This window comes from Ascidiella aspersa, chromosome 4 (genome assembly GCF_963924565.1).
Source record: "Ascidiella aspersa chromosome 4, kaAscAspe10.2, whole genome shotgun sequence".
Taxonomy (NCBI): Eukaryota; Metazoa; Chordata; class Ascidiacea; order Phlebobranchia; family Ascidiidae; genus Ascidiella; species Ascidiella aspersa.
The window spans coordinates 31,871,851-31,883,917 of record NC_139450.1 but is presented as its reverse complement, the minus strand read 5'-3'; the positions used below and the strand labels follow the sequence as shown (position 1 = coordinate 31,883,917).

General features: G+C 39.7%; 1 protein-coding gene across 4 annotated transcripts in view; it reads right to left on the bottom strand.

Annotated features, from left to right (window-relative positions):
* LOC146157507 (focal adhesion kinase 1-like) overlaps window positions 1–12,067 on the bottom strand; it is a 110,294-nt gene that overhangs the window by 2,162 nt on the left and 96,065 nt on the right. For all 4 annotated transcript variants that reach the window (XM_083387853.1, XM_083387854.1, XM_083387852.1 and 1 more), the window contains 6 exons: window positions 5,142–5,288; window positions 4,411–4,548; window positions 3,069–3,165; window positions 2,334–2,422; window positions 1,335–1,490; window positions 340–529 (listed from right to left, as the gene is read on the bottom strand). In XM_083387853.1, coding sequence (XP_083243979.1) covers window positions 340–529; window positions 1,335–1,490; window positions 2,334–2,422; window positions 3,069–3,165; window positions 4,411–4,548; window positions 5,142–5,288 — 817 coding nt within the window. The remainder of the gene's footprint in view (window positions 1–339; window positions 530–1,334; window positions 1,491–2,333; window positions 2,423–3,068; window positions 3,166–4,410; window positions 4,549–5,141; window positions 5,289–12,067) is intronic.

The window sequence follows — 12,067 nt, the reverse complement described above, 5'->3', positions numbered from 1 at the left end:
TTTATATTACGTACCATTTAACTAAACTTGAGATAGTTTCAATAACACTTATTCTTCGGGTCGTGATTACGCGATGCCAGCCTTTAACAGAAGTTGAAACCGCTGTAGTTTATAAATAAATAAAAATCGGAAATTATATTTTGCGTCTGTGTTTTCTAATCTTTGTTTTTATTGGCAGGATATTCCGATGATTAAAACCAAATAGCCACATAAGGCGTTTACACTTGGACGACTTGGAAGTAAATCGACGAAGTCAGCCTTTTTGCAGAAGTTTTTTCGTGTTAAAAACGCTGTAGTCTAAGAATACAGGTAAAAAGCGGAATTCTCGCCGAAACCTACATTTCTTGTACTCGGTGACTTGTGTTGTGGCGAAGAAACGTTTGACGAGCTTGGTTTGGTTGATGATCTGCGAAAGGTCCTTATTGGTGGTTTTCTGCGCCATGTCAATCTCCTTGTGGTATTTGCCGGGTAATGTGGTCATCTCCTGGTCGAGACTGGTGCAAAGCTCTTTTAGCGATTTGCCAATGTTCTTAAGAACAAAATACAGGTAGGTTTAGATTTTTTGACCATGAAAGGACGGTGTGCGTTGTTTTTTATCAAACTCAATGTGATTCGCTGGGACAAAAAACGAAAATGACTCCAACAATGGATGACAAATGTATTTTTATATTTTAATATGTGATAATGGAAATCACCTTGACCGTTACAAGATAATTGTCGACCTGAATTCCTGATCAGTAACAGCAGAATACGGCAGCAAAGCTAAAAATTCAGGTCAGACACTAAAATGATCTTTTAATCCCCTGACAATGCCTTTGCTGGCGGAATATATTTATCTCTTTTAATAGTGTTTCCTAAATAGCTAGCTTTGCTGTCCTGCCGCCACTTAATTTTTCTAAAACCAGGTGTCTCAATTTTTGTTTAACGTTTAAGTTTAACCCTAGAACTTTTGTTCGAACATCGACAGAAAAGGATTTTTAAAACATCGTACTTGGAAGTGGCGTCCTTATCACCAATTAAAGGCTAATTATTGCTTTATTTGACATACCGCACAGCAACGAAAAAAAACTAAGTTTGGAGCACAATGGTTGGAGGTTGTACTAACTAAGACGTAATACGAATATCAAAGCCCATACAGAAGTAGGTATCATCTTGACTATGTTTAAATTTAATAAAGAGTTACTTGAAACGTTCAAAATGATTCCTACTTCGGGCCTTTGATATTCATATTACGCTTACTCTAATTTTGGAGCATAATGATTGAAGGTTGTAGCACAAAACAGAAATACCCATACATAAGTAGGTATCAAAAACTCAGTTATTTTGTCTCCCACCTTGACCAGTTCAAAGATATCGTCCGGCTGTGAGTGCATTACGTCCTGGTTTGCCTGAAGCACCGACTTAACCACGTTCATCGTGTCACGGTAAACTGTGTCTCCGTTGCGGTCCAACTGCATGGTCGGGGTGGGCTTCACTTCTTCGATAGTGAGCTGCAAATGATTGAATGTTAGGTTTATGGCTATACTGTTGCTGCCAGGCATTGTTTCAATTGTAAAATTGTTCTTCCGGCGAAAATTTATTTAAGTATCAACGCGGGATTCGAACTGCGATCACGGAAAATTATCAGAAAAAAAATATCTTGGCTATAAACTGGTGAGTTGCAATTGATTGGATGTTAGGTTTATGAATATATTGTTGCTGTGACTTTGCGTAGAAAACCGAACAGTTCGCCCTGCATGGGGAAAGCTTTGTTGGAGATCATACGCAACAGCGATTTGTAGAATGAATATACTGTTGCTACCAGGTGTTTCAATTGTAAATTTGTTCATCCGGCAAAATTTTATTAAGTACCAAAGTTTCGATTCGTAATCGGGCAATCTTCTTCGGGGCAATATAATTGCAATCATAGGCGAAAAGCAAGATATTATATATACTAAACAAACAAAGAAAAAACATAATGGACCACGTTCTAAACTACAAGGAGAGAAAAACGAGATAAACACCTACTAAACCAAGGGTTCTTGAACTCTTTTTTACAGCGGAACCCTAAAATTTTTCTTTTACCTCGCGTGGACCACTGTAGGCAAAAAAAAAATGACGTCATAATTTGGCGTCACAGTACAAATAGACATCATAAATTTTCTGATTTTAGTCCAAAAATGTTAAAGTGAAATAGAGTTTAAATACATTCAGTGCAAAACCGTTTTATTTTTTATTAAATTGTTTTCTTTAATAAATTGATTACTTCTTAAATATACGCTAATATTTCAATTAGGCCTTTATGGACCCCAAAAACTGGGGTCCATGGACCCCTTGGCTAAACAAGCGCTCACCTTAGGCATCGGTGGAATGGGGACTTCTTTTTGTTGGTTCCTTGGGGGTTTTGCGGGGGCCATTGAAGGCGGGGGTGGGGCCTCCATACCTTAAGAATGGGTAAAACGCAAACTAATTAAAAACTGGTAAAAACAGGAAACGTGTAAAGTTGATAGATAAACATTACGTGGATTTTAATTAGGCCATGAAAACAGTGTTTTTACGACAATGTGTACTAATGTTGACAGTATTTTACACAGACGTGCTTTCAGTAAAAAAAGTAAATATAGGAATCAGGTGGCATTATATAAAGACAAATTGTATTGGATTTTCGACAAGCTTTCGCACAACCGTTCTAAGTAGATCAATTAGACAAAATACGGCCATTTACAAAAAATCGTTAAAAAGTAAGAATCCTTGAGCTGGTAAAACACGGCGGTGCGAAAGCTTGCCAACATTGCACAAATGTAACACAATTCGTTGCACAACAGTTTTAACTGACTTCCAGATTTCGAAAAATTTATTGTTAAAAAATGGCAATCAAAAAACTTGGAGCGTAATGGTTGGAGATTGTAGTAAGACGTAGTGCGAATATCAACGCCCATACAGAAGACAACGTGTTGAAATTGAATAAAGAGTTATTTAAAACGTTAAAAATAAGACCTATACTTCTGTATGGGCTTTGATATTCTTACTACAGCAATCAAAAAAGTTAAAAAAAAAGTGCTACGCGAATGAAAAATTGCAGAACTTACTGCTTGCTTGTCGCTGCCGTCTCATGTCGTCGGCACTCTGGTAGAGGTGGTCTGGGTCATTTGTGTCGGCGTCGCCATTTGTGGTCTGCTGCGGGTTCTGTAGGTGGTTTAACTGCTCGTTAGTAGGCGCCAAAGAGCAACGATTTCGCACGGAATTCAAAGAAAGGCAAAGAAATGCCGTGCAATTTTTGGGGGTGGTAAAGTTTTAGTTTTGATTAATAGTGTTATTATTTTTTAACAAAAGTTTGTTACATGCAATGGGTAAAAAAGGTCGGCGTATTTTTGGCAATGCATTTGTTAATTTTGGGTAGTAAAGTTAATATTAGTGTTTTTATTTTTAGCAAAAGTTGGTTACATGCAATGGAAAAACAGTGTCGTTTTTTGGACAATTCAACGCATGCGTAATCACAACACAACAAATTCCATACAGTACCGTTGTTGGGGAAACCGAAATATACCGAAAGTACCGATGCCCGTCGACAATCCGTTGTCATTGGTCGGTTGAAAGGGGCGTGTCCAAGTAAGTCGAATTGGTGGAAAATGAGCGAAGGAAAAAAGAAAATAGGTTCCATGCATGAGATATTATGTTCTGCTTTCATTAGCTTATTGTTATGAATTATGATCAAGTGCATGCAAGTTATCGATTAAAAAGTTAGGACTACAAATTAGTCGATTATTTCGTTAATCAATTAGCTGTGTTCACCAAGTTACGTGCACTATCATGTGGACTACTTAAATCAAATTAATTTCGAACGTGCAGGATTCCATAGTTGTCAGTAGTTGTTCAAAATTGTTATTTAAATGGGAAGTTTTTATGTACACGTCTAAACCAGTGATTCTCACACCAGCTAAATACACTCTCAAAGGGCTATATTGATTTTCGTACAAAAATAAGTTAACTTTTCTTATTAGTTTATTTTATAGTAAAACGTAGTAAGAATATCAAAGCCCATACAGAAGTATCATTTTGAACGTTTCGAATAACACTTGATTCATTTTCAACATAGTGAAAGGGCACCACCAACATTTAGAATAAGTGCCTTCACACTTTGTTGAAAATGAATCAAGAGATATTGGAAACGTTCAAAATGCTCCCTACTTCTATATGGGCTTTGATATTCTTACTACGCAAATTACACTCTTACATTGATTTTCGTACAAAAATAGAAACCTTATATTATTATTTTATTCAGTTTACTTTGGTAACTTTACGCATTAAAGTGTAAATGGTCTAAAACACTCGCATTGTATCCTACCGATGCTCAAAGATGCCGGTGACGTAATGCGAGCGATTCAAACAAAAACAAATCTCGACCAATCAGGAGAAGCGGTCCAAACTCACCAGGATCTGTTCTTCTTGTTCCAACCAGAGGCTGTCCTTCTCAGCTTCCAACTTCTGTTTTTCAAGGTCCTTCTCCAGCGACGCCTCGACGCGCATTCGATGACGTAGCTTCTCCTCCGCCTCGTGACGTATGATCTCCTGTTGTGACGTCACAATTTTTTTCGTTTACGTCACAGTTAAAGCTTGGCTACTAGCACTCTTGTACAAGATGTTTTCAAGATTAAATTATTTTTTTGCATCTTTGCAAATATTGACACTATACTTTTTTTCTTAAGGAATATAAATAATATAATTTTTTTTTGTTTATTTGAGGGCCTTCTTCTTATGAATCTTTATCTTAATTATTGAATTTTCAGCCTTTAACCTAAATTATTTCATAATCGTTTTTTAGGCGAACTTATTTCGTATGACTTAATAAGAATATCAAGACTACACGGAAGTAAGTAGCATTTTGAACGTTTCGAATAAGTCTTAATTACAATGGCTGAAGGTTGTAGTTAGACGTGATAAGAATACCAAAGCTCATACATAAAGAAGTAAGTAATATTTTGAACGTTTCGAATAAGTCTTTATTAATTTCCAACATAGTGATTAGGCAGTGATTTTAAGTGTACAGTTATACACATATTTCAGTATGGGCTTTGATGTTCTTACTAGGTCTTACTACAACCTGCTCCAAATTTAATTCCGCATGAATCCTTAGTTTGCGTTAAATCAGCAAATTTACATACCTCTGAGGTCATAATCTTGGGTCCGGTCTTCTGGGGCAGGGCGGGGGTGTGGTGGGGCGGGTACATTCCGGGCTGGGGGGCGGTGGTTTGGTACACCGGGCCTGGGGGTTGGTACCCTCTGTTGCCTGGAAAGCCGGGTCTAGATGGCTGGAAAAGAGAAAAAGAAACGGTTTAACTCGACGTTGAATATATAAATATCATTTTCACGTATAGACTAAGATTCCATCACCTAAAAACTTGAGGTTTAACTAACCAAAAGCTCTATGCAAGTGTTTTTTTTGTTTTTTTTGGAAATCGTTATATTCAAATTATGATGCTGCTTTAATATTTTGGAACATATAGATGGAGATTGTAGTAAGGCCTAATAAGAATATCAAAGCCCATACAGAAGTGGGTAGCACTTCAAATGTTAAAATGATACCTACTTCTGTGTGGGCTTTGATATTCTTATTATGATTAAATATTGTTGTTGGGACATGGTTTCTGTCATATGTGTGTTTTAGCAAACCGAAAAGTCCAAAGTTTAAAGCGCTGAATAGTATCGCCTCCGTGGTTTCCAAACAGCTATACTGAGAACACGCGGGACGTGTTTTTACATAATTCACGCCAGTCACTGTCGCAAAAACGGGCCGGGGGAATTTGCGAGGCTCACGATTTTAATATCTGCTTGCAAGCAATGCGTCATATCAGACGCACGTCATTACGCAATTCGAATTTTGAAAAAAAAATGTTTTGGCGATTTAGGCCTAAATCTGACGAATTTAGGTTTATGTCTTAATTAGACAATTAAGTTTTTATTCTGTCGTGGACGCAAATCCGATTTTGTGGGAAAAACTGGACTCTTTCGGACGAAAGACTTTACTTAGATTTAAGTCAATGACCAAGTCATTGAGTCAAAGACTTGACTTGGACTTAAGTTCATTTTAGTTCTTATATATAGTTCTGCTTAAGGTATTGTTGCTTTTTAGGTCTTTTTGTGTGTTCCAGCAAGCAAACTGCTGAGCGGCCAATTACCGTCGTTTTCTTGGTAACACGCCCACTGTTGCCGCGCCGTATCTTGCGCACACACGCGTAAAACGCGTCATCACCGCCCGTTGGGGCAGCGGCTTGCTGTTGGGGGTGCTGATCCGGGGGGGACACGGCGGCGCGTGATGTCATCTTTGTGACATGGTTGTCGTTTTCGTCGCGCCGGTCACTTGAGGGCACCAGTGAGAGGGAGACTTGGGCCAGGAGTTGGAGAGTTTCGTTGAGTTTTTCGATGTCGTTGCTGTTTGGCGGTAAGACGCCGATCGACATTTTCATGTTTTTTGGTCGGACGATGCGGGTTCAGACGCAAATAACAAGCAGTTTTTTTAAACGGTTATGTTTTGACCAGTGGAATGCTGAAAGTTGCAGAGAAAACAAGATAAAATTTTGGGGAAATCGACATCAGAATTGACATTTGCAGCGGGGAATTTCTTAAAAGAAGAAAAGCGTTTGACTAAAGACTTGCCCAAGAACTTTATCTTAACCAGCGTAATGCTAAACATTACAGAAAAAGCAAGAAAGGATTTTGGCGAAAATGGCATCAGAATTGACATTTGTTTTGGGGAATTTCTTGAAAGAAAAGCGTTGGAATAAAGAACTGCGAACCAGATTGTAAAAACAACTTTGGTGAACATTGCGTGCGCCCTTTGCTCAAACTGCAAACCGATCCCTGCAGACTGAGCTTTTCAGCTAGCTACTCGCCCAAAAAGGCTTTTCTTTCGAACGCTAGGCCGTCACGTCGATCGCCAAAACAAGTAAAGGCGATAAGCCGTCGCGGTCAAGTGAAAAAACTCCATCACACTTAGCTAACGCTGCCCGTACCACCCCGACTTATGCTACCGGCGAAGGGTGTCAGTTTGCATGACCACTTAAACATTAGCCGCCTTTCACGTTTAAACCCCGTTTTCGTGTTTTTTTCTTATGGGTAAGGTTAAAACAGCGGCCAAAACAGACCGACGTGTACAAATTGCGGTTTTAAAACGAAAACGGGCGAATTTTAGGTCAATGCGAACTTAACAAGCAGCGATGGTGCTAATTAGAAAAAGTATGAACGCCATAACCAACGCGTAATTTGCTTGCAAATACATCTTGGGACATATATAAAAAAAAACATTGAAAATCTTTCTTGAGAAAACTAATAGTTTAAAGTTTCTATTTAACAAATATTTCTAATTTTTTATTTAACAAATATTTATAGTTTTTTATTTAACAAATATTTATAATTTTTTTGTTTAACAAACATTTATAATTTTTATTTAACACACATTTCGACTTTTTTATCCAAAAACCCTAGCGCACTTGCTTGGGCACCAGCCGCGTTAATTCGGTTTCCTTTTCGAGCGATTGCAAGAGCGACAAGCGGGGCAATATTGGCTTGTCGGAAGCTCATTTGCGCGCCCGAGACGATCTGGGCCTCAACTTCGATGCAATTCGCCATTATAATGTAATTTATTATTCACGAATATCGCGCTCTGAGCAGACGCACTTGGTTGAAACCAGCAGCAGCCTTGCTTTCGATTCAACTAGTATTTTCAAAAAACTGTATCCGGGCTCAACATAAAGGCGACGTCATTTGCCTATAGCTGCTTTTTAATAAATAAAGGGGGATGATCTAGAAGCTACCACAACGAACATTATTTGGGTTAGGGTGCGGGTTAGCGTTTGAATAGGTCAAGCAATATTATTTAATAACAAATATAATAATACTTGATCCACCCTCACCCAAACAATAACCGACGCCCTAACCCAAATATTGTACGTTACTTTAATAATTGTTTCAATGTTGTTCCAGGATTCTAGACCAACGCCAAATAAAGTTGCACCCGATTTTGGCGATGAAACGGCTAGAGTAACTAATATATGGTTTATCAAGTATCCGGCAACAGCGATAAAACACTAAAGTCATCACTCAATGGATAATCCTGTCTATAGTAAACTCTAGGCGAAAATCTCGCACCATACTCTAGCCCTCCTGACCGTGTCAAACAAAGTGCAGGTAAAACTTTTGCCTAACAACTGTCACTTGTGTCATAAACGCGACAACATCTCACTGGTTATGATGCGGGAAGTCGTAAGCCCTTGCCAATTTAAACTTTCGAGGCTCGGTGGCGAGAGAAGCGAAAGAAAAAGGCAAATCCCGAGACGTCGGCAAGAGAGAGAAGCGAATGCGAAGTCGTGCCTTGGACAGCTCGAATTTAGAGCCTGAATGTGTTTTTCAGCACGTTTCCGATATTTAGGCAGGACTGGATGGACGGTCACGAAAGCAAAAATCCTGGCGGGCAATGCTTCATGAATAGAGTGACCCAAGGAGCTGCGGCTAACCTATACGTATGACGCGCAACCTGTACATATGACGTAGAAAGGCAAGGGGCTGTGCCATCTTTGGACAAACAGCGTCATTACATCCGAGATAAAACTAATCCATTTGTCAGAGTGAGGTTTTGGCAAACGCACTGGCTGATCGTCCCATTGCAATTAACATTTGGGCAACAAATGGGGGGCAAGCGCGTTCACAGTGGGGCCTTGCCAGGACAAAACAATTCAGCTTCGTTGCCTAATTACGTACATAACAACACAAAGATATGCCAGGGCATTTGACTACAAAAACTTGCATGCTTCTGCCGTAAACACAAAAACGACAGATTAGTTTATCCACTTTTGTGCTGTTGTTTCCACGCGATTGCTATAGCTTTCACAGAAATAATCAGAAACAAAATTGGTTTAATTTTAGTCTTTTTATTTTCCCAGTTCTTTATAACTCCTTAGCGTAGTCGAAAAGATACAATCCTGAAAAAGGCCGGTGACATTGAAGCGGTTAGAAATGCAAACTAACGGCTGGAAAATATGTAAAACATAAAGCCTAGAAATGATTAGGTATACTGGCTTGCTCAAATCAAGAGATCACGAGATCGCACTAGACAGCAGACTCTCATTTCACAACTTGCAAAAAGTGCCAAAAACACGCTGGCTTCGATTTTTTTATTATTGATTTAACGACAATCAGGTAACAGTCTTGCGACTGAAGAAAAACTATGTTTGCTTCGAATTGCATAGGCACCGGTCACGTGATGGGCAAGAATGCTACATCCGGTCGCGTGAAAAGTCGCGTCTTGGACTTTGCAATCGCAACAGTAGTTAACAGTAAGCAGTGTTTCGCGTGCTTTCCAGCATATGTCCGCAAAAGGCGTTTGTGCGATGTCGCTTGCCACATGACTCGGCAATATTAAGCGCAAACTTGCAAATCCGGTCGCAACTTCAGGGATTTTAAGATGTGCGGAGCGAAATTAAAAACTGTTATTAAACTCACCATCAGGGGTTACAAAATGTCATTCAATTTACCATCAGTGGTTACAAAATGTCATTTGGCTCACTCAAAGGGTACTAAATTTATTTTGGCTCACTCAAGGGCACTTTTTTTCATTTTTTTCTTATTTCGCCACTCCGTGTAATCTCAATTGAGTGTAATTGGTTAAAAATGGGAAATTTCGACATTTGACTTTCGACACAACGTCATTTAAAAAAATATACGTCAAAATAAAAAAATTAAAAGGGAAATAGTGCAATCGTTTAAGTAACGAAAATAGTAAATTAATACAAAACCAACGACATTAGGATTACCCAGATCGGTAGGTTAAGGGGTATTTTCTCGAACGTAGTAAATCGTTTAGTCGGTTTCGTTTTTCGGGGGTCGACTCTTTGGTGTTTACAAACTTTTGCGAGAACAAAAATAGAGTTGGACTTTCTGAACCTGATAACGGAAAAAAAATATTTTGCAGACGTCAAACAACAACTCACAGCAACGATAGAGCGAAACCCATCAACCTTGTGATCCAAAATTAAAAATATTGCTTCTGTGTATTAAAAGTGACATATATATATATATAGATTGTTTTATCTTCATTATAGGAAAACAACCCGCGGGACTTTTGGCGTAATAAAAGTTTAGCCCGACGTCGTGACAAATAAAAATACTTGTTAAACCCGAAAAAAAGAGTTTCGCAACAAAAAAGAAGAGCTTTACAGTAGAAAGGCGCCGTTTGGCGAGGGGAAAGGGTGCTGTCTGGCTTTTTGACAAGCGAACTCACAAACAAGTCAATGCACGGGGCGCCCAACAAGTCTGATTGCCGCGGCCTGACGCAGGGTCCTGGCGATTTGCGTGTGCTCGCCCATACAACAGCCCATCAAGGGGAAGGCTTATTCAATACTGAGCGGCGATGCAGTGAGACAGAGATACATACTGTGGCTAGCGTCTGCAATACGACGGCAATATGGAGTGGTGATTACGTGTGGTGTGCCGTGCTGGCTTCTTCCTTATACGGACACGACAGAATTGGTGTTTATTTTTTGTTTTTTTCGTGCATTGGTTGGACTTTGTACAAGCGCTTGGATCTCTTGAGCGTGTTTGTTTTGCTGCAACACGAAATTTCGGGACAACCTTTCGATACTGCAAGCGTGTAGGAATTGCAAGTATCAGAAAATGGCGTTTCTTCAACATTAGCCCAATTTGATAAAAGATACGTAAACAAGCGTGTACGTCGTGCAGTGTTATACGGACAATCTATGCGTTACGGTCTTTGATCTGGCAAAAAGGGACGTGAAAGTGTCCAAAGTTAGAAGAAATTCATCAAAATGATCCGTTCACAGACGAGATTGTATAACTTCCAGCAAGCAGCATGCAACTAACCATGGTTATGAACTGGACAGGGTTGAGAAGGCGAAGGGTCGTTAGGCGTGTTGGAATTGTCCTATGACACGAACTTATCATTGCACTCACATAACTTGAACTTTCCTCCCCGAACGAGAGCCACGTTTTGCATCACGAGATTGGCGCTGGCCTTCCAAATGCGAGTTAACGACAAGCAAATTGCGATCGCGTTAAAGATCAAATCCGAGTGGAAATTTTAAAGGCTAATATGCAAACCAGTGGCGTGTGTAATTAGCAAAACCCCAAGCACAACAACAAGAGATCCCATGTTGTTGAAAGGTATGGATCTGAACCTTTCACAATTCTCTGCCAAACCACAAATTCGAAAGCACGGCAGTTAGGTCTGGCTATGCAGCAGTGTTGCAATGACTTGACTTAAGACTTTTCGACAAAATGACTTGACTTGAATTTACTTAAGTCTTTTAAACAAAGTCTTGACTTGACTAAAATGTTTTTTGGGTTGAAATGTAGTGCTTACATTAGCCAGTTTGCTTGCTGTATGTTGCGTTTTGCATTATTTTTTAGTTGAGTTTTCATAATCGGACTAGTTTAACAATTTTAATGACTTGACTGGAACTTGACTAGTTCTATATTCAAAATGACTTGACTTGGACTTAAGTTGTTTCAAAAATGACTTGACTTGGACTTAGTTGTTTCAAGACTGACTTGACTGTGGTTTACAACACGGCATGCATGCTTTGGAAGTATCACAAGCAGTATCATCAAAACTTCAAGTGCCCAGTGACTGAGAAACGTCTCGTGCTGAATCCACCCTCGGCATTCCCAATGCTAAAGTTTCTGCAAAATTCCCAACGCAGCAAAGTAGCGAATTGATGCCAGGCGACGACCCGGGTGCCAATTACCTGGTTCGCGTGCCCCTTATCGCTTCCCGGTGGCTAAATTAAGGGACGGACGGTTCATCCAGAGTTCGGCGACTTGCCGTTATCTCAATTTGGGGCCAACGAGCCCGGTACATCGACCGCTATGGGCTCTAGTATTGCGATGAACTGGTGGGATTAGGGCCGGCGTCGGTTAGGGTCATTCGGGCCACGCTATTCCCGCAGTCGAAGACGCTAGTTAATTTCGTTACAATGTGAAAAAATGACTGTTTGAATTTTGAGCAGATTGATACTCCAAAGTAATGCTGGATGCAAGGACTTTACTCAAGTCACGCGACCTGCGTAAGTAAACTATG